This window comes from Triticum aestivum, chromosome 3B (assembly GCF_018294505.1).
Source record: "Triticum aestivum cultivar Chinese Spring chromosome 3B, IWGSC CS RefSeq v2.1, whole genome shotgun sequence".
In the NCBI taxonomy this organism is placed as follows: domain Eukaryota; kingdom Viridiplantae; phylum Streptophyta; class Magnoliopsida; order Poales; family Poaceae; genus Triticum; species Triticum aestivum.
In genome coordinates, this window is record NC_057801.1 from 33,161,788 (window position 1) to 33,184,765 (window position 22,978).

Genomic DNA, 22,978 nt, shown 5'->3' on the forward strand with positions numbered 1-22,978 from the left:
TCCATTCATGAGTGGATGGCATGTTGGAAGACTATGCTTTAGGCACGGGTCACTGAGCGCTTCCTCAAGATTAAAAGGCTTTGCACCACCAAAAGGTGGCTTACCATTACCATTGCGGCGCTGATTCTTGTACCCAGTGTTGGTGTTGGCTACTAAATCTAACCCGCCGTCGGGGTGTCTGCGCTTACCACCGTTGCCCTAGTTGTTGCCATTATACCCTGCCATATTCTGCTGCTGACCCTTACGATTGCCATTCTTCTTGCCCTTGTTGGATAAGACGCACAAGCTTTTGCTTAAGGGGAACAAAGTTACAGTTCTTATCTAAGATCAAAACTGCCTGATTCACCGCAATACTGTCAGACGAGTGAATAATAGCAGAGACCCGCCGGACCCAGTGGTGGGCCAACTCATCCTCACGCTGCACACAGTGATCCAGATCAACAATCTTCAGAGGATGCTTGCATGTACCTTCATTTTTTTATGAAACGTGCCTTCAGTTCTGCCCATGAGCTGATGGAATTAGCTGGCAAACTTTTTAGCTATGTACGGGTTGGCCCATCCAACATCATAGTAAAGTATTTGGAACAAACCACATCATTGGCATCCAAAATCTCCATGGTTAACTCATAACTCTTGATCCAGCCCTCTGGAGGGAGATCAGTTGTATAATTGGGCACCTTGCAAGGACCCTTGAAATCCTTAGGCAGACATTCATTACAAAAAGTCGGTACTAAACACATCACTCCAACTGTCCTGGAAGTCGTCCCAGCTCCTACTGAGGCTGAAGGGGTCACCAGAGGCTGCCGATAAGCCCCTGTGTTGAGACACCGGTGCCGCCTCACGACGAGCTTTGGCTTCATCCACGATCTCCCGAGCATTGACCATTAGGTTATCATCAAGTGGCGGGTTATCACGATGTCGTTCACTGCGGGCGACTCAACATGCCGGCTGTAACTACGGCTTGGGAGGGGAGTTGAGTGCACCCAATCACAATTGTATGAATATTTCTCCTGCTGTGCAACCGCTGTTTACAAGAGCTCAATCGCGTTCCGCACCTCTACTATGAAGGGTGTCTCATCAGTAAGAGGGAGTGCATTGATCCTGGTAGTTGCCGCTAACATGTTATCCACCGGGTTATAGTAATGAGCGGGTGGTGTCGAAAAACGCTGAGGCGGGGTTTGATCCCTACGGGGTGGGTCTGGCAGTCGAGGCTGAGCTGCCGGCCCACTCCACGGTGCCTCTGTAGTCTGGGTTGTGCCTGACGGATTACTTGGTCCTGCCCCGGGCATGTTAAAAAGATTCCCCGCCTCATACTGCAAAGACAGGCAGGTTCGGTGTCTCCTCCAAAGAAAAACATTGGACACGTTCTGATCGAGACTCAAACGAAAAGCCTCCGCCCTTATACGCTGTGACTCTACCTCCATCTGGGCCCGTTCCGTTGCCATCCTGGCATTCTCTACGTTATCCGCCTGGGCTTTGGCTACCTCATCTTGCACCTTTGCAACCTCTACATTATGCTCTGCTTGATTCGCCGCAGTAACCTCTGTTGCTAACAAGGTTGTCAAAGTGCCCAAGAGATCTGACAAGACCTAAGCCAGCGTCCTCCTTGAGCCACCAGCACCAGCCGCCGTGGCCGCCGAACTAGTCATCATAGCTGCAGTTTTTGATGAATTGAGAGCCAGCCCTATGCCGGCCATGAAGATAGCAGCCCTGCACGGTGGCTCACAGGGGTCCGGAATACTATCGCCATCGGAATAGCCCCCAAGCCCACCGTATTGAAGCTGGTAAATCGACTCCATCTCTCCGGTCGAGGATACATCATCTTAGTAGATGAGAGTCTTTCCTCCAGATACATAATTGATACGTCTCCATCACATCTATAATTTTTGATTGTTTCATGCCAATATTCTACAACTTTCATATACTTTTGGCAACTTTTTATATTATTTTTAGGACTAACATATTGATCCAGTGCCCAGTGCCAGTTCATGTCTGTTGCATGTTTTATGTTTCGCAGAAACCCCATATCAAACGGAGTCCAAACGGGATAAAAACAGATGGAGCTTATTTATGGAATATTTATGATTTTTGGGAAGTAAAATCAACGCAAGACGGTGCCCGAGGTGGCCACGAGACAGGGGGGCGTGCCTGCCTTCCCTGGGCGCGCCCTGACCCTCGTGGGCCCCTCGTAAGGCGGTTGATGCCCTTCTTTGGCCGCAAGAAAGCTAATTTTTGGAAAAATATCTGGGCAAAGGTTTCAATCCAATCGGAGTTACGGATCTCCATATATAAAAGAAACGGTGCCAGGGCAGAATCCAGGAGCGCAGAAATAGAGAGAGACAGAGAGATAGATCCATTCTCGGAGGGGCTCTCGCCCCTCCCACGCCATGGGAGCCAAGGACCAGAGGGGAAACCCTTCTCCCACCTAGGGAGAAGGTCAAGGAAGACGAAGAAGAAGGGGGGCTCTCTCCCCCTTGCTTCCGGTGGCGCCGGAACGCCACCGGGGGCCATCATCATCACCGCAATCTACACCAACACCTCCATCATCTTCACCAACCTCTCCATCACCTTCCCCCTTCTATATTCAGCGGCACTCTTCCGCAACCCGCTGTACCCTCTACTTGAACATGGTGCTTTATGCTTCATATTATTATCCAATGATGTGTTGCCATCCTATGATGTCTAAGTAGATTTCCGTTGTCCTGTCGGTGATTGATGAATTGCTATGATTGGTTTAATTTGCTTGTGGTTATGTTGCTGTCCTTTGGTGTCCATCATATGAGTGTGCGCGTGGATCACACCATAGGGTTAGTTGTATGTTGATAGGACTATGTATTGGAGGGCAAGAGTGACACAAGCTTCAACCTAGCATAGAAATTGATGCATACGGGATTGAAGGGGGGCCAATATATCTTAATGCTATGGTTGGGTTTTACCTTAATGAACGTTAGTAGTTGCGGATGCTTGCTAATAGTTCCAATCATAAGTGCATAGAATTCCAAGTCAGGGATGACATGCTAGCAGTGGCCTCTCCCACATAAAACTTGCTATCGGTCTAGTAAAGTAGTCAATTGCTTAGGGACAATTTCACAACTCCTACCACCACTTTTCCACACTCGCTATACTAACTTTATTGTTTCTTTATATAAACAGCCCCTAGCTTTTATTTACGTGCTCTTTATTATCTTGCATTTCTATCCAACAACACCTACAAAACACTTCTAGTTTCATACTTGTTCTAGGTAAAGCGAACACTAAGCGTGCGTAGAGTCGTATCAGTGGCAGATATGACTTGAGAGAATATTTGTTCTACCTTTAGCTCCTCGTTGGGCTCGACACTCTTACTTATCACAATTATCCCCTATACTTGTGGGTTATCAAGACCTTTTTCTGGCGTCGTTGTCGGGGAGTCATAGTGTGGGGTGAATATTCTTGTGTGTGCTTGTTTGCTTTATCACTAAGTAATTTTTTTATTTGTTGTTCTTAGTTGTTTTATATCTTTAGTTATGGGTAGTAAACGCAAAATACCAAAAAAATTAGTTGTACCTACTGAACCAATGGTTGAAGAACCACTCAAAATCTATCACACTCCTGAAGCTTTTTACTTGGATCATCTTTGATCCCTTTATGCTCGTGCTGAAACCCCCACTAGCTTAGTTGAGGGCAAATATTTAGATGAGCATGCTTGTTATGTGCAACACCGTATATCTGAAAAAGGGAAACTTTTACTGGATCAAATTCATCGTTTGCAATGCTATGCTTGGAGTTTATGTGAAATTTATGATTTTACTTGATGTTCTGAAGACCCTAAGAAACACCTACCCTATCAATGCTTGTTTAGTGATAATGGAATCGTATCTTCTTATGCTAAGGGTGTTTATAATTACTATGATGTTCAACGAATTGAAGAATTTGTTGCTTTCAAGGGTGCTTATGAAATTGCTTCTTTGATTGAAAAGTATGATGCTACTCTTTACAAATCTAATTTTTTTTGCCATACTTGAATATTGTTATGATAATTATGCTTCTTATTCCTATGTTAAACCATATATTAAGGTCTTCTCCACTGTCCAAGAAGAGACTAATATTTTGCAGGAGTCTATGGAAGAAGAAATTGATGAAACTGTGAGCTCATTGGATGAAAAATATGAGGAGAAGAGCAAAGAACAAAAGGAGGAAGAGCGGATTGATCACCCGTGCCCACCTTCTAATGAGAGTAACCCTTTATCCCATACATTGTTTAATTCCCCTACATGCTTACCGAAGGATGATTGCTATGATGATTGTTATGATCCCGTTGATTCTATTGAAATATCCCTTTTTATTGATGCTTGCTATGCTTGTGGCCAAGATGCCAATATGAATGATGCTTATGGAGATGAACTTGCTATAGTCCCTTATGTTAAACATGAAATTGTTGCTATTGCACCCACACATGATAGTCCTGTTATCTTTTTGAATTCTTCAAACTACACTATACCGGAGAAGTTTGTGCTTATTAAGGATTATGTTGATGGGTTAAATTTTACCATTGCACATGATGATTTTGATAGATATAATATGCATGTGCTTGCTGATCCTACTTGAAATTATTATGAGAGAGGAACTATATCTCCACCTCTCTATTCCAATATGATAGAATTGCAAGAAGCTGCTTATACTATGCATTGGCCTTTACTTGGTGTGCATGAATTGTTCTTTTATGACATGCCGATGCATAGGAAGAGATTTAGACTTTGTTGTTGCATGATATACGTTACATTGTGCTCACTACTAAATTATAAATCATTGTTAATTAAAATTGGCTTTGATATACCTTGGGATCCGGGTGGATCCATTACTTGAGCACTAAATGCCTAGCTTAATGACTTTAAAGAAAGCGCTGCCAGGGAGACAACCCGGAAGTTTTAGATAGTCATTTATTTCTGTTGAGTGCTTTCATATAGTTTGAAAACAAAAATAAAATAAAGAGGGGAACCCAAAACTTTTCAAAAAGGAAAGTGAAAGTGAGAGAGACAAGCATTGTTGAAGTGGGAGTTAGACTTGAACTTTGTTCATGCTCACGAAAACTTTGTGAATCTTGATTACAGAAACTTTTAAAAAAAATAATTATCCCCTTGTACAATTCCATTGTATTATAAAAATAATGTGCCAAGGTTTGCCTTTAGGATGTTTACAATGCTTGTTGGTTTGTGCGGTGCAGGACAGAAACTTTGGCTATAGTGCGCGATTTTACATTTTTTGCTGGAACGTCAAATGGTTCTCATTCCTTTTGCACTGTCTTGATGTACAAATTATTTATTTTTCCTAATTTTGGTAGAATTGTTGGGGTACCATAAGTATGGTGAATGTTCAGATTGCTACAGACTGTTCTGTTTTTGACAGATTCTGTTTTTGATGCATAGTTTGTTTGTTTTGATGAAATTATCAATTTATATCAGTGGATTAAGCCATGGAAAAGCAATATCACAGTAGACACAATGCAAAAACAAAATATGAATGGGTTTGCTACAGTACTTAGAGTAGTGATTTGATTTATGATATTAACAGATCTTACCGAGTTTTCTGTTGAAGTTTTGTGTGGATGAAGTGTTTGATCGAGAAGGTCTCGATATGAGGAAAAGGATGAGAGGCAAGAGCTCAACCTTGGGGATGCCCAAGGCAACCCAAGTAAATATTCAAGGAGACTCAAGCGTCTAAGCTTGGGGATGCCCCGGAAGGCATCCCCTCTTTCTTCAACAAGTATCGGTATGTTTTCGTATTCGTTTTGTTCATGCGATATGTGCAAGTCTTGGAGCATCTTTTGCATTTACTTTTCACTTTTCTTTTAAGCACCATGCTGGTATGAGATAGTCCTTGGTTGATTTATTGAATTCTCATTGTACTTCATTTAAATCTTTTGAGTATGGCTTTATAGAATGCTTCATGTGCTTAACTTATATCATTTGAAGTTTGGACTGCCTGTTTCTCTTCACATAGAAAACCACCATTTGTAGAATGCTCTTTTGGTTCATTTAAATTTGTTAGAGCGTGGGCCAATCTTTTGTAGAAAGAATTAAAATCTCTTGCTTCAATTATATCTATTTAGAGGGATGACAGGAATTGGTCATTCACATGGTTAGTCATAAAATCATACATAAACTTGTAGATCGCTAAATATGATATGTTTGATTCCTTGCAATAGTTTTGCGATATAAAGATGGTGACTATTAGAGTAGTGCTAGTTGAGTAATTGTGAAATTGAGAATTACTTGTGTTGAGGTTTGCAAGTCCCGTAGCATGCACGTATGGTAACCGTTGTGTGACAAATTTGAAGCATGGGGTGTTTCTTTGATTATCTTCCTTATGAGTGGCAGTTGGGGACGAGCGATGGTATTTTCCTACCAATCTATCCCTCTAGGGGCATGCGTAGTAGTACTTTGCTTCGAGGGCTAATAAATTTTTGCAACAAGTATATGAGTTTTTTATGACTAATGTGAGTCCATGGATATACGAACACTTACCCTTCCACTTTGCTAGCCTCTATTATGCCGCGCAACTTTCGCCGGTATTATGAACCCATTATTTACCTTACTCAAAACAACCACCATACCTACCTATTATGGCATTTCCATAGCCATTCCGAGATATATTGTCATGCAACTTTTCACCATTCCGTTTATTATGACACACTCCATCATTGTCGTATTGCTCTTTGCATGATCATGTAGTTGACATCGTATTTGTGCCAAGGCCACCTTCATAATTTTTCATACATGTCACTCTTGATTCATTGCATATCCCGGTACACCGCCGGAGGCATTCATATAGAGTCATATCTTTGTTCTAGTATCGAGTTGTAATATTGAGTTGTAAATAAATAAAAGTGTGATGATCATCATTATTAGAGCACTGCCCCAGTGAGGAAAGGATGATGGAGACTATGATTCCCCCACAAGTCGGGATGAGACTCCGGACTTTATGAAAAATAAAAGAGGCCAAAGAATCCCAAATAAAAAAAAGAGGCCAAAGAAGCCCACCAAAAAAAGAGAAAATAAAAAAAATGAGAGAAAAAGAGAGAAGGGGCAATGTTACTATCCTTTTACCACACTTGTGCTTCAAATAGCACCATGTTCTTTATATAGAGAGTCTCTTGAGTTATCACTTCTATATACTAGTGGGAATTTTCATTATAGAACTTGGCTTGTATATTCCGATGATGGGCTTCCTCAAATGCCCGAGGTCTTCATGAGCAAGCAAGTTGGATGCACACCCACTTAGTTTCTTTTGTTGAGCTTTCATATATTTATAGCTCTAGTGCATCTGTTGCATGGCAATCCCTACTCACTCACATTGATATCTATTAATGGGCATCTCCATAGCCCATTGATACGCCTAGTTGATGTGAGACTATCTTCTCCCTCTTTGTCTTCACAACCACCACCATATACCACATATAGTGCTATGTCCATGGCTTGCACTCATGTATTGCATAAGAGTTGAAAAGGCTGAAGCGTGTTAAAAAGTATGAACCAATTGCTCGGCTCGTCATTGGGGTTGTGCATGATGGGAGCATTTTGTGTGAAGAAAATGAAGCATGGCCAAACTATATGATTTTGTAGGGATAAACTTTCTTTGGCTATGTTATGTGATAAGACATAATTGCTTGGTTGGTATGCTTGAAGTATTATCGTTTTTATGTCAAATGATAGACTATTGCTTTGAATCACTTGTGTCTTAATATTCATGTCATGACTAGACATATGATCAAGATTATGCTAGGTAGCATTCCACAATTATCTTTTTTATCATTTACCTACTCGAGGACGAGCAGGAATTAAGCTTGGGGATGCTGATACATCTCCGTCGTATCTATAATTTTTGATTGTTTCATGCCAATATTCTACAACTTTCATATACTTTTGGCAACTTTTTATATTATTTTTGGGACTAACATATTGATCCAGTGCCCAGTGCCAATTCATGTTGCATGTTTTATGTTTCACAGAAACCCCATATCAAACGGAGTCCAAACGGGATAAAAACGAACGGAGCTTATTTTTGGAATATTTATGATTTTTGGGAAGTAAAATCAATGTGAGACGGTGCCCGAGGTGGCCACGAGACAGGGGGCACGCCTGCCTTTCCTGGGCGCGCCCCTGACCCTCGTGGGCCCCTCGTAAGGCGGTTGATGCCCTTCTTTGGCCGCAGGAAAGCTATTTTTTGGAAAAATATCTGGGCGAAGGTTTCAATCCTATCGGAGTTATGAATCTCCAGACATAAAAGAAACGGTGCCAGGGCAGAATCTAGGAGTGCAAAAACAGAGAGAGACAGAGAGATAGATCCAATCTCGGAGGGTCTCTCGCCCCTCCCACGCCATGGGAGCCAAGGACCAGAGGGGAAACCCTTCTCCCATCTAGGGAGAAGGTCAAGGAAGAAGAAGAAGAAGGGTGGCTCTCTCCCCCTTGCTTCTGGTGGCGCCGGAACGCCGCCGGGGGCCATCATCATCACTGCGATCTACACCAACACCTCCATCATCTTCACCAACCTCTCCATCACCTTCCCCCTTCTATATTCAATGGTCCACTCTTCCGCAACCCGATGTACCCTCTACTTGAACATGGTGCTTTATACTTCATATTATTATCCAATGATGTGTTGCCATCCTATGATATCTGAGTAGATTTCCGTTGTCCTATCGGTGATTGATGAATTGCTATGACTGGTTTAATTTGCTTGTGGTTATGTTGTTGTCCTTTGGTGCCCAGCATATGAGCGCGCGCGTGGATCACACCATAGGGTTAGTTGTATATTGATAGGACTATGTACTGGAGGGCAAGAGTGAGAGAAGCTTCAACCTAGCATAGAAATTGATGCATACAGAATTGAAGGGGGACCAATATATCTTAATGCTATGGTTGGGTTTTACCTTAGTGAACGTTAATAGTTGCGGATGCTTGCTAATAGTTCCAATCATAAGTCCATAGAATTCCAAGTCAGGGATGACATGCTAGCAGTGGCCTCTCCCACATAAAACTTGCTATCGGTCTAGTAAAGTAGTCAATTGCTTAGGGACAATTTCACAACTCCTACCACCACTTTTCCACACTCGCTATACTAACTTTATTGTTTCTTTATCTAAACAGCCCCTAGCTTTTATTTACGTGCTCTTTATTATCTTGCAATTCTATCCAACAACACCTACAAAACACTTCTAGTTTCATACTTGTTCTAGGTAAAGCAAACACTAAGCGTGCGTAGAGTCGTATCAGTGGAAGATAGGACTTGAGAGAATATTTGTTCTATCTTTAGCTCCTCGTTGGGTTCGACACTCTTACTTATCGAAAGAGGCTACAATTATCCCCTATAATTGTGGGTTATCAATAATCCTCTACAAGATCCGTGCCATGCGTGAAACCGACAGACACACTCTTCCTGCCGGATTGAACTCAGGCTGGTTGCGTGCGCCGAGCCTACTCGATGATGTCGATGGAGGTGTCCGGCTTAGGCTCAGATCCGCCGATCTTTCTGATGAAGACATGAATTTCGCCTAAGGGGACTCGGTCATCGTACTCGATTGAGTCGGCCTCAGGACCCCAGCCAGCGTCGTCGATGTAGAGCTTGCCGCAGCGACTCTTGGTCATCCTGCCAACGGCATAGCCCTCGATCCCTAAGAGAGAGCCCTTCAAGAACTCAAAACCACCGTGCACCGGCCCCATGGTGGGCGCCAACTGTCGTGGTTTTGTCACGACAGATGCCCTCGTGAAAGTACTTAGGTGTGAGGCCATGGCTACAATGATTAGCTTAAAGGGGTTAAGCGGGACGAGAGACACGAATTTACCCAGGTTCGGCCCCTCATGATCGAGGTAAAAGGCTATGTCCTGCTTTGTGTTGTATTGATCGAGTATCGATTACAAGGGAGCGGAATCGCTTAACCTAGCTATCGCTTGATTGTAACTTAGCTTTTCCCACCACAGGGACTCACCTTGATATACATAGGTCGATGCCCTGGGCTTACAAGAGTCTGGGTCGGGTCATACTTCGTGACCGACCTCGATTCTAAATGTCCTTGCCCTTCTAAGCAAGTCGCCATTGGGCGGCTTACACCTCCGGGTCACATACCGCCTCCGGTTCTTGGGCCTTCAGTTAGCCTGCCTCTTAAGCCGCCTCTAGGCTTTCACGTCTTGGCTTATTGGTCCTGTCTTGGCTTGATCATAGAGTTGCCAATAGCGTAACCTGCCCCCTCCTGGGCGGGTTACACCGTGGGGTTATATCCCCAAGAGTGGGCGTCAGTGGATGCAATGGTGGTGGGGCCGTCAGTGGTGTGGCGGTTAGGGCCTGGGGCAGTGGCTAAGCAACTGGAAACTAGGTGGCAGCGAGGCTGGGGTGTTGGGTGTGGATGGGGAGGGGAGACAATGACCGTTGTGCCACAGACGGGCGGGCCAAGGGCGGACAAAGGGAGGGCGTTGCGGGTGTCTGTTGCGTGTCCGCGCGGATGTAAACTTACTCAAATTTGGGCCGAAAATGACTCGCCGTGGACAAAAAAAACCGACATCTCATCGTTTGCTCGACACATTGGGCCGTTTTTTGTCCTCACGGATCCAAACAGACGCGACCAGACCAAATGGGTCGGCGCGTTGGAGTTGGCCTAATCCAATTTTGTTTTTAGGCAAATCCCAGTTTTTTTTTTGGCAAACTCATTTTTTTTGAGTCATTTAGTTGCTCCCATAACCACCATCTGGAAAAGAAAGAACAATTCCCCCTTGTTCGGCCCAGCTTCTACATGGGCGCTTTCTCGGCCTAACTTTCTCGCGTTTCCTTCTCCTTTCTGCTCCATAGAGAGAGATATAGAAGGATCTGCCGTCCGGCGGATGGCGGCGCCGCCGGCGGGCCTTGTCGATGTGTTCCGGACGGGATGGGACTCATGGGAGGAACCGCAGCAGCAGGAGGAAAAGCAGGGCGCCGCCTGCAAGAGGAGGAAGGCCGCCGCCGACGTCACCATGGACCTCGCCATCCTCGACTGCCCCGTCTGCTGCCACCCCCTGCGCTCTCCCATCTTCCAGGTACCCCCTGAGTGTTAGTTCAACTCTGCTGATACTACTCAAACCCTACGAGCTCCTCCATGGATTTACTGCCCCGTTGAATCTCTGCAATGTTACTAGCAAAAAAATAAAATCTGTGCAATGTTGTTTGGGATATTGCGAACTGCGGCCTTTGATTAATTTTGTCGCCAAACTGTGAGGTTGCTCTTTTTAGTTCGATTCCGGTATGCGGTCCATCATCAAATGGGACGTGCTGGGTTGTATGCAAGGTTTTGGAATTCTGATTTTGTGGTTGCAAAATTGTAAGTCGTGGTTGGCATCTCTGAATAATTAGATGCAGACATTAGCCCAAATGGGTAACAGCACGCTGCATTTTCTTTTCTGCAGTATATGTTGCCTTCCGTTATGGTATAGAAATCCCAAACAGAGTGGGCTATTATCCTGTATTCTGCAGCACTCACTAGTTGGTCAAAAAATTCAGTGGGGATGGGCAGTTGTAGCATTAATCTTCATTAATGTTGTAAGTTGCAACTGTGAGTTTGTAAGTTTTCGTAACCTAATGAAGTAGAATCTATTCAGATGGGAATTACGGTTGAAGACTGTACCGTCTAAAATAAGTTTGACGTGTTCTCTGCAATTCTCACTGCTCTGTATTATAATTCTGGAAAAATTATACTATATTGGGGAAACTAAGCAGTAGCTTATGCAAACTAGGAAGTCATAAAGTCAATGTATCATCATTATGGGGAAACCACAAACTACTGAAAGTTTAATATATTCAATGAATTATTGACGTATTATCAACTTGCAGTAGGGATTTTTTTTCATACTGCTAGGAGTGAACTTAGTGCGCGAAAATAGAGCATCACATACGAAACTGCTCCCTCTGTCCCAAAATAAGTGCCGCTGATTTAGTACAGCTTTAGTACAAAGTTGTACTAAATCAGTGAAACTTATTTTGCTACTATTTATTTGTTACCTTATGCAACAAATTCATGTGAAAGGGTGATTCATGTGCATTCTTTTATAGTGTGAATGCTATTGTGCTATTATAAAGTGATGATTGTAAACCTGTTTATGCGGCACAATTGGTAAAACTTTAGATCCGCCCAACTCGTATGAATTATTTTGAAGTTTCTAAAGCAAAAGTAGAACGGCTGTATACTAAGCTCTAAAGTATAAAGGATGTCCCAAGCCATGTTGATGAAATGTACAGTCCATCATGTATGATTGAAAGAGCCGCAAATTACATCTGTGTGTCAATGTAGTCGTAACTTTTAGGTAAGTGGTGCTAACGGATCATTTGCTGGGCCATGCTTCTGGGAAATGTATTTATCACTATACCTGTTCTTTGGGATAATATTATTTTGTTGAGCGCCAGGAAACCTGGAAAGTGCTTCTTAAGTCAGACCTAGTCCTTGTTTTGCATAGGGTTAAGGACACCCACAGACTAAGTTTCCTTGACTGGTTACAATACTTTGTAATGCCCCTTTAGGACCCTAGGGCCCTACTCCATTTGTACACTTTCATGTAATTATCTCCACCTTATAAATAGAAAATATATTGTGGGGGCCTCCCCCACTGTTGCAGGTAGAAAAAGAAAACTCTTAGGTAACAGTTGCATGTGGTGAATTTTAAGGCATTCAGATGGGAATGATAGCTGAGCTTAATTCCATGCAGGAAATGTTTATATCCTCCCAATTTTTTCAGCTTTTTTGGGTATTGTTAACTTAAACTATATCCTGGTTATTCTAGTATGTCATGGGTCGACACAGTATACATACTTTGCAATTCCTATGTTGTTCATCATTATGGTTGTAGTTCAGCTAAATCATTAGCATATGTACTGATTTGTTCTCTCTGTTCCTCAGTGCACTGTGGGGCATACCATATGTTCATCTTGCCATGACAAGCTTCCCGAGAAGTGCCACTTCTGCTCCCTTCCCACAGTCTACAGTCGCTGCCACATGGTAGAAAATGTAGTTGAATCCATCAAAGTTGCTTGCTCCAATGTCAATCATGGATGCACCGCAAGGATGACCTACTACCTGAAAGAAGAACACGAGAAAGGTTGCCCACATGCACCATGTTTCTGCCCTGAAACTAGCTGCGGCTTCAGCGGATCAACCGCGAGGCTCCTGGAGCATTTTTTAGGCAAGCACAAGTGGCACTCACCAAAAGTTACATACAACAAGGCGTTCCAGATCCGCGTCCATCTGGGATCAACCGTTCTGGTGGGCGAGGATGGCCACCTCTTCCTGGTCAACATGACACTGGAGCCTCTCGGTGGTGTCATCTCAGTTTGCTGCGTCCAGCCTCACTTTACTGGATCCAAATTCAAGTGCAGGCTGGCATTGTCGTGCACTGAACCAAGCTACTGTCAGGCTATGGAATTCTTAACGAGGAGCACTAATCTGTATGATGGGTTTCCCAAAGATTGCTTCCCGTTCCTTGTGCCGAAGATGTTGCTTCGGGGCACCGGTGCAAGCACCACAGCCATGGTGGGGGTGACCGTGACACCACAATAGGCCCCTTGTGCATGTGGTGGTGCGCCTGTGTATGATTGGGTTTGGCAAATGACTACTTCTGAAAATCCTAGTTAGCTGTAGCTCTCAGTTTCTGGAGGAGGCATTGGTGTTCTTTTAATATTGTTTGGATATTTCATCTGATTGTTTGTGGATCTGCAGAAGACGTCTGGCTGCTCCGAGGTAAGCCAGGCCGACCACCACTCTGTCCTTGCGCCACATAGGCCTCAAGGTTTGATCACTACATATGAATTTTGTAGCCATTAGTAGTTACTTCCATTTGTTTCATCAAGGACAACAGAAGGGCGTACAAAAGAACAGAAGGTTGTGTCCACCCGGTGTTACTGCCAAAACTAGCTTGCAGTCCTGTTACTCATGTACATTTGTAGTCCATAGTAGAAGAAACTGTACATTTTCTCGGTTTTTCGGTTCGTGTGTTGATGCCAATTATTACTGGAGCTTCTGTAATGGGAAATAGGTGTGATGAGTTTCTGCGAGTCGCATTTGAATGCCATTGTGGTGATTGGAGATGATTCTTTCGAATGGTTTGCTAAGGTTCAAGTTTGCCAAGGCAGTACATTCTCATGAGCTATTTGTGTTTGTCTGCTGCTCGTCTACTGCATAACGTACCATGTAATCTGTATTTGTGTTTCTCATGAGCTATTTTCCAATCTCATGTGCTGCGCTGCTATTGCATAACGTATTATTTTTTCTTCTATTTGCCCTCTACATAAGGCTGATGCATTCCAGTGAGAATCCGCTAACTTAGGGCCGCCTCTTTGATTTGCAGGATTCTGAAAATACAGCAATGGAAAAAGTATATGATTGAAGTGGCACATCCACTTAAATCCAATAGTGTTTGATGCCACAGAAAAAATAAAGATACTGTAAAAAGAAGTTGGAGCGGATGTTAGATTTCCTTTGAAATGTAGTACAAAAGATTTCATAGGAAAGATTTCTACGGAATCCAATCCTATAGATTAAGGGGCCAATTGTAGAAAAAATTCATAAGAATTTTATTCCTCCAATTTTATTATAGAATTTCTTCAAATCAAAGGAGCCCTATTAGTTGTTGTTTACGAACCTGCACCCTGAGCGGCATTAGCTTGCTTCTTACAGCCGTAGTCTTCCAAACAATATGCAAGTGCAAGACACATTCGAGATGACCTGACTTCTTATTTTAAGCCATGCAAATAAATGCCATGGAACTAAACTTTGAAACACAAACCATTTCCAATTCAGTTAGTATTTTTGCCTTCATTTATATATAACACTCTTCAAAAACACATTCGAAACACGTGAACGAGTATTTGAAAAATGTTGAATAAGTATTAAAAACTGTTGAATAAGAATTTACAAAATGTTGAAAAAGTATTTGAAAATGTTGACAAGTATTAAAAATGTTGAATAAGTATATGACAAATGTTGAATAAGTATTAAAAATTATTGAACGAGTATTTAAAACATGTTGAACAAGTATTTTAAAATATTGAATAAGTATTAAAAATGTTGAACAAGTATTTGAAAATGTTGAATTAAGTATTAAAAAATGTTGAACGGGTATTTGAAAAATGTTGAATAATTATTAAAATGTTGAACAAGTATTTTGCAAATGTTGAATAAGCGTTCGGACAATGTTGAACGCGTATGCCAAAAATGTTTATCACTTATTATTATTTTTTGACATATATGAAATGTAGAGTGAAAACGAAAACAAACATAAGAAAAAAGAAAAAGAAAAAATGGAGAAGAAAAAAGAAACCAACAAAAAAGAAGAGAACAAACAGTGAAAACCACGACTCATAATGAATCAAAGGATGGTCTAGGCGTCAAATGCCTTTGCTCCAAAGCCAGGCTTGGATTCTCTGATGCGCTCTATTTTCGCTTTGCATTTTTTTTCTTTTACTGTACATGTGTGTGAACAGCCGGCCCAATTAGTGTCGAGCCTTCAGCGAGTGATCCTCTTTCGGCTCACTTAAGGTGAGAAATAGCTCTCGCATGCTTTCTACGGCAAATACATGCCCCATCACACAGGGTACGCCCGACTGGGCCGGCCCATTGTGCCGCGCCGCGTATGCGATGGTTAAAAGTTGTAAAAAGGTTGTTCGTGAAAGTTGGGTCTGGCCAGCCCCACTAGTGTCGAGCCTTCAACGAGTGATCGTCTTTTGGCTCGCTTAAGGCGAGAAATAGCTCTCTCGTGCATTTCTGTGGCAACACTAGTAGAAAAAGGGCCTTTAGTCCCGGTTTTGGATCTGGGACTAAAGGGTCGTTACTAAAGCCTCCCTCTTTAGTCCTGGTTCTTACACGAATTGGGACTAAAGGCCGTCCACATGGCCGCTGCCTGGAGGTCCACCTTTAGTCCCGGTTGGTAACATCAACCGGTACTAAAGGAAATTTTATGTTTTTTTTTGAATTTCTTTTTTTGAAATTTTTTTTTGATTTTCAAATTTCTGAATTATTTTAACCTCTAATCTCTAATCACCCCTCCCTCATTGCTGCTCAATTTAACCTATAATCTCTAATCACCCCTCATCATTCCAAATCATCTAACTTCCCGAACGGTCACCCATCCTCTCACTACTCCAGCCTGAGCACGCTTAACTTCCGGGTTCTATTCTCTCTCGTTTTCAAGTCTGCACTTGTTGTTTTCTTGACAATAGTAAGATGTCAATCCTATTAACCCTCAGGAATTTTGCTTGAGCATGAAGTCACACATTTCACTGTTTGAGTTTGAAACTATTGTTCTAAAAAACAATAATTATTTAGTAACACTAATATTTCTTGAATAAGTAGTTTGACCATAGTTTGACCATAATTTGACCATAGTTTGACCACAGTTTGACCAGATTTGACCAAAATTCAAAAAAAGCTGAAATAATTATTTAGTAACACTAATATTTATTGAATAAGTAGTTTGACCATTGTTTGACCACAATTTGAACAAATTTGACCAAAATTCAAAAAAACTGAAATAATTATTTAGTAACACTAATATTCTTGAATACTTATTTAGTGACACTAATACTTCTTGAATAAGTAGTTTGACCATAGTTTGACCAGATTTAACAAAAACTAAAAAAATAAAAAAAATAAAATTTGAGCATAACTTTTTTTCCTTTTAGAATTTGAGAATTCTAAAAATGTGCAAATAGGCCGTAGGCCGTCAAAATCGGATGCGGATTTTCGTGCTGAACATTTTGATATATTATACGTTTTTTCTGACATAGTATGCAAAAGTTATAGCCGTTTTACATTTTTCCTACACTTTTTGCAAAGCATGTCCAAATTTAAGTTTTTAAATTTTCCTAACTAGTAGATGTAGTAACATAAGTGCATCTCGAAGGATTTTAATTTTTGAAGTTTTTATCATTTTCTTTTGCTTTTTACAAAACTGAAAAGGCGATGGGGGGTAGAGTTTGAAAATGGGACCTTTAGTACCGGTTGATGCCACGAACCGGTACTAATGCCTCAAACCCCATTAGTACCGATTCGTGGTACTAATGAACCTTTAGTACCGGTTCGTGCCACGAACCGGTACTAATGGGGTTTGAGGCATTAGTACCGGTTCGTGGCACCAACCGGGACTAAAGCTCCCATTTGAACCGGGACTAATGCGTGTACGGTGCCCTAGCCGCTTGAACCGGGACTAATGCTCACATTAGTCTCGGTTCGTAACGCAACCAGGACTATTGCTCCGATCCGACTGTGATGAAAGCCCTGTTTTCTACTAGTGCAAGTACATGCCCCATCGCACAGGGTGCGCCCGACTGGGCCAGCCCATTGTGGGGCACCGCGTATGCGATGGTGAAAAGTTGTAAAAAGGTTGTTCATGGTAGCTGCGATTCGGACCAGTGCCTGCCACTCACGCACGCTCAGTCCTAGCCACTATGACCGACGAGATCTCGTGACAGATATACATCGCAATGGTTAAAAACTAATAGCAGTAGCAAACTTAACAATATTTGACAGAATCCCGACCAATATATCAAAATTGAAGTAATTTTCTGAACTTACTAACAATTTTTGACAACCCCAACAATTTTCTGAAATGACGAACACACTTTCAAGTTGCATAATTTTTTTCATAAACATGAAAATATTCGGATCTGTGAGCAAACTTTCAAAACAGGAACAATTTTTATAATCATGCACCTATTTTAAATTTTTAGAACAAATTTCAAAATGGAGAACAATTTTGAAAATCCCAAAGGAAATTCAAGCGCGAACAATTTTTGAATACACAAATTGTTTTGTAAAAAATAATATTTTTTGTAATTTTTGAACATTTTTTGAAATTAGGAACATTTGTTGAAATCCTCGTCATTATTTGAAAAGTTCTGAAAAATCGGAACGAAAGCATTCTGATTAATTTTAGAAAAATCAAAACATTTTTTGAAATTCATTTGAAAAATGCAAACATTTTTTAATTTACAAATAATTTTTGAAAACACGATCATTTTTAAAACAATTGAATGTTTTTTAAAAGCATGACTATGTTTTTTTAAGTCCTAAGTCACACACGCGCATCCCGCACGCTAATGGATAACCGTTTCTACTATGTATAGCCATGGCCTTAGAAGAAGGAGGAGGAGGCCGTGGTGCCGCGGATCGATGACGTGGCGCAACCCACACCCTTGATGGATGGATGGCAACCAATGGATGGACAAAGAGGGAAGGAATAACTAATGAGGGAGGAAGTGGAGGAGCAAAGCAATTAAAGGGGATCTGGTTCCCAGGAGGGATACGAGAGGACCTGTGCTGTATAGGAAGTTTTGGTTGCTAGTTTCCTCCTCAACAATTCGGTTCCGTTTATTTCTTCTATATAAAATGTAAATGTATGACGTCAATCACTCACATCTCTCACCTGTTGTCTCGATCTCCTAACAAAATTTGCTTCCAAATCCTGAAAAGAACAACTGATCTTCCCTAGCTAGTACTGTAGATTTTTTTTACTATATTATATATTAACAGTAGTACATAGATTAGACAAGAGAACAGAGGCGGAAGATGGATGGCCTTTCTTGTATTCTTCTGTTTCAAATTAATTTATAGGATGTTTGGGTAGGCTAAAATGTCTTAGTATAAACTTGGACTGAGCTCGTAGTATATAACCCTGCATAGATTCGATTCAACGCTGTCTCTCTGTGGTCCAAACCAAATTGGAATGGTTAGAACCTACTCCTACCTAGCAAAAGCAGTTCTGTTCAATTTCCTAGTCACATAATCTTTTCTTGCACCAGCTAACCAGCTAACCATATATATATTGAGTAACACCTTCATTCAACCAACCAATCGAATCTCTTGACATTGATAGAAAATACAATACAAACTCCATCCCTGCCGCACAATGTACAATCCAAAATTTACAACCTGGCCTGGCGAGAGAGAAAAGTAAAAATAAACACCTGTATTTCAGCATGTATTACCATTCAAAAATCCAAAAATCCAATCTGCAATCTTCAACATTCGCTCGCCTGGGTCTTCTTGTATTTCAGCATGTATTACCATTCCGTGCAGACACTTAAGCCATAAGATTGGGATATCTCTACCGTCGCCGCCTCTCAGTCCGTCCAGTGGCAACGGGGTTCATCATGACTGTCTATTCCTGTGCATGTGCCTGTTGATTGCAAAGATATGTCCAGTGAACTCCCCAGCCTTCAGCCAATAGAGACACCATTCAGATTTGCCGATGTAGAGTACTGCCTTGGAGGGGTAGGGGTCGAGATCGGCAAGGCTTATTCGACCAGATCCATTGGTGGTCGCTCACCATCCTCCGTCCATTCCATGGCACATAACCAGATGGCCATAGGAACGAAACTTCCAAATCGGAGCTTCAAATACACATGCAACAAGTTAAAGAATGGGTGACCAGACAAACTTCACAAACTAAATGTTCTATAGCTAGTGATCTAAAAGGACACTAGAAAGTCAACCTCACACAAAGTATTGGCTGATACTATCATAAGGAGACGACAAAAACAACAACATGCTATGCTCAAAACCCAGTAGGATATGCCAACAGGAAGAATCAAAAGGATATGAAGATTATCTAAAACAGAGAATCTCAGTTAGACACCATTTGACTCCCTCCGAGCAATGGCAAACACTGCAAAGGGTTTGTAGGTAAACCATCTCGCAATCCACGACCAGCTTTGTCCCTCTCGGTTGGAGTCAGGTAATAAACCAAACCCCATCTATCTACAAGGAAGAATATGATCTAAGGCGCAAAGATGATCTGAAAATTAATGTTGAAAACAAAAAAAATCTTGTTTTCTCTCAGATGCTATCTCCACAAGGGTAAGCATGAATGATGCAGACATATCAACATGGCACCAGATCACAAAAAAACAGTAATACAACATGAAAACAATAGTAATCATGAGATATTTTTTAACAAAGCACGATCAAAAAGTTAATATGATAGACCAAATGTCTAGCTTACGCCTCACTTCCATTCCATTTGCAATTCAGAACACCAAAACAAAGGTAAAATATCAACAAAAAATGTGCGTAGAGATTGTTGGGCGAGTTGGATCAGATTTATGGCTTGGAATCTTCTGATAAAGGATTAAAGTTACGCATAGCATAATCACCGTCGATCATTTGGGGAAAGGATCCTCACGTCCATTCAACTTCTCAAAAATGAAATAAGTCAAATCAGAAAGTCAAAATAGAATAAAATCACCGTCGACCATTTGGGGAAAGGATCCTCATGTCCGATCTATTCATCAAGCTTCACTTCATTTCATGGGCGGCGGTTGTTATTATGGTGCGCTGGTCCTATATATGGGGCCTTAGCACAACGGTTTTCTAACCGTCTACTACAATAAGGTTTGCCCGGCCCCGATGAGGGAGGGGCGATGACGGCGGCATGCCTTCGGCTCGCTCCAGTGCTTGTAGCCGTTGCTAGGTGGTGTACGGATCTGGATGCAATTTTTACTTTTGGTGTACTTTGTTCTATCTTAACGGTTGATGAATAGATCTGAAGTTTTCTCTTTCTCTCAAAAAAGATTCCTTCCTTCAAGTTGATCATGCATGAGATGCATGCATGCAGGAGCACCCAAACGAAGGACTTGGGCAGCGAAATTAAAGACACGACGACGAGCACCCATGCATGCACGTCATCAAGGAGTAAGTAATTTACAGCCGCGCGTCGATCGATGGAGTGGATCGGAGCACCAAAACTAAGAGTTGGTTTCTCAATCAATCACAACCGAACCGATCGATCGATGTTGACACTGAGCAGAGCACGGCCTCCCACAAGTGAGAGAAAACCTAGAGCTTGGTTGCTTCAACTGGTGCGTTTACTAGTATTACAACCGATATATCCTTGAGAACTTATAGGATAAACATATCTTTGCATAGATGGTACATGGCGATTTCGAGCCCTTCAGCCGGCTGGGGACAATAGTTGCTGAAGATGTAACGCGGAGTCCATTGTGGTGGGTTGGTGTCCACATCGTTGCACGTCCAAATCTCAATCGACTCACATTTGGGCCCAGGATGAGCCATACTCAACTCCCCGTGCAACTCGGACAAGTAGGACATCTCGTATACAAGCCCTTCGCAACAAGGAGGCGGTGGCGTGACACTAAACGATTCATCCTCTAGCCTGAAGCGGAGAAACCCTGATGGGGATTCTCCACCCACAAGTTTGGTATGGTCGATGGTCCAAAAAAACGAGCCCCTCGAGAAGGCCGAGTTCTTGTAATGTCAATGGCGTAAGGTGGCTTCTCCACCGTCTCACGCCAATACTCATCTACCCCGATGGTGTAAAACCTCCATGCCAAAGTTGCGGTGGTAACCGCCCGTCGGGGCGGGTTCTTTAGGGCGGAAGAAGAAGCGCGCAACCTTGTAGGTATTTCTGCGAGGGTCATATCCAATGCCAAACAATTGGTGGAAAACATTGTACAAGTCCTCGGTCCGTGTTAGTGATACATTATTGGGGCTCCAAGGCAGTGAGAGGACGCGCCGTGTGGCAGGGTTGAACACGGGGAAAGTGGCTTGGATGGAATGCTTCGGCCTGGCTCGGTTTGGCAGCGAGCTCGTGTTATTCCTCCTCTGTCTCCTTCCTCTGCTTTCTCCTCCATTAATCCTTGATTGTAGCCAGGCCATGGTGATTGAGTGAATCTACTAGCTGGACCCTAACAGATTGCCTACCACGAGAAGTCGTGCCAGCACGACCAGTGTTGTGGCTTCACCCACCGAGCACGAGTGGCTAGCCACGGCGTTCAAATACTTTTAGCCGTTTAACACCGCGGCCAGGAACGCCAAGAGGGCGATGACAAGGGGTCCCTGGACTGCCTGCTATACGCGGTCTCATTGGTACGCGTCCACGCACATGCGCAGGGGTACGTCATCGGATGCTCCATGGGCCAGTCCCAGGTCGCGACACTGGACATTATCCGACGCTAGTCGCTGTTCAGCGGGCTGCCGTAATGTTCCATAGTTTTCTTCTTTATTTCTTGATAGGGCATCTTAAAAGCGAACCCTAAAACCGCACAACAGCCCTGGCCCAGCCCCGCGCCTCCATCCTCCCATTTTCTCCACTTCAGTGTTTCTCTCTTGCCTTCGCCGCTGCTCGACCACCCCGCCCCCCATGTCACACCCCTGCCGGAACTCAACGTGAACATCACCTCCAACTGTACAACCGGACTTCACGCCGCTTCTCCGCCACCGCCGTTCCACACCTCTCCTTCGACCGCCGCGCAGCGGTGCAAGTATCATCTGCTCCTACAATGCTCACCATGCGCGGCAACTGCTCGGTGAATGCCTGAGCTAAATTTGGCATAGAGCAACTCATTAGAAACTGAAGGAAGATCTGATTGATGAGCATATGTGAGCGGTTAAGAGGGACAACAGTGTTGGAGTGTAATATTTAAATTTTTTTAAATTAGAACCACTACTGCATTTGAGCTATTTTAGAATATATATGCTGCTAATTGAGCGTGCGTAGTTAAAATAAATGGGATCGGATGAATGCGGGTAGCCTTGGATGGCTGAAATCGGCATGCGTGTCCGCGGACTGGTTCCCCCTTATCCGCAAACAGATGCAGGAGATACTTTGCGGGTGACCGTTGGAGATGTCCTTATTAAGATTGTGAGCCATAGCTTTCGAGTGTGCCCATATGTACGATCATTTGTATGTGTGAGCATGGATTGTACATATTTTAAACAAGAACGCTTAAAGAAAATTAAAAAAACAGAGAGAATCTTAATTATAACTTGATTTTTCATGTTCGTGATTATTTTTTCCACAGGTCCTTTAAAAAATTTCTTATTAAATTATAACTTGTAGCTTTTTCAAACGGGACATGCGGTTTACTGCAGGCTATCAGCTCCACCCAGTAACGACAACAAGTATAGGTCAAAAGTACGCAATTGGCAAAGTCAACATCGTAAAAGCATACAAAATAAATCCACTAGAAAATA

General features: G+C 42.6%; 1 protein-coding gene and 1 non-coding gene across 2 annotated transcripts; one reads left to right on the plus strand and one right to left on the minus strand.

Moving 5' to 3' along the window:
- Positions 1-10,786: 10,786 nt before the first annotated feature.
- Positions 10,787-14,092, plus strand: LOC123064574 (putative E3 ubiquitin-protein ligase SINA-like 9). The gene is made up of 2 exons (XM_044488031.1): positions 10,787-11,042; positions 12,893-14,092. Exons 1-2 carry the CDS (start codon positions 10,851-10,853, stop codon positions 13,547-13,549), a joined length of 849 nt encoding a protein of 282 aa, XP_044343966.1. The 5' UTR covers positions 10,787-10,850; the 3' UTR covers positions 13,550-14,092.
- Positions 14,093-20,075: 5,983 nt separating this feature from the next.
- Positions 20,076-20,174, minus strand: LOC123073062 (small nucleolar RNA Z103). The gene has a single exon (XR_006435576.1). It is a non-coding gene; the product is annotated as a small nucleolar RNA Z103 (small nucleolar RNA).
- Positions 20,175-22,978: the final 2,804 nt, after the last annotated feature.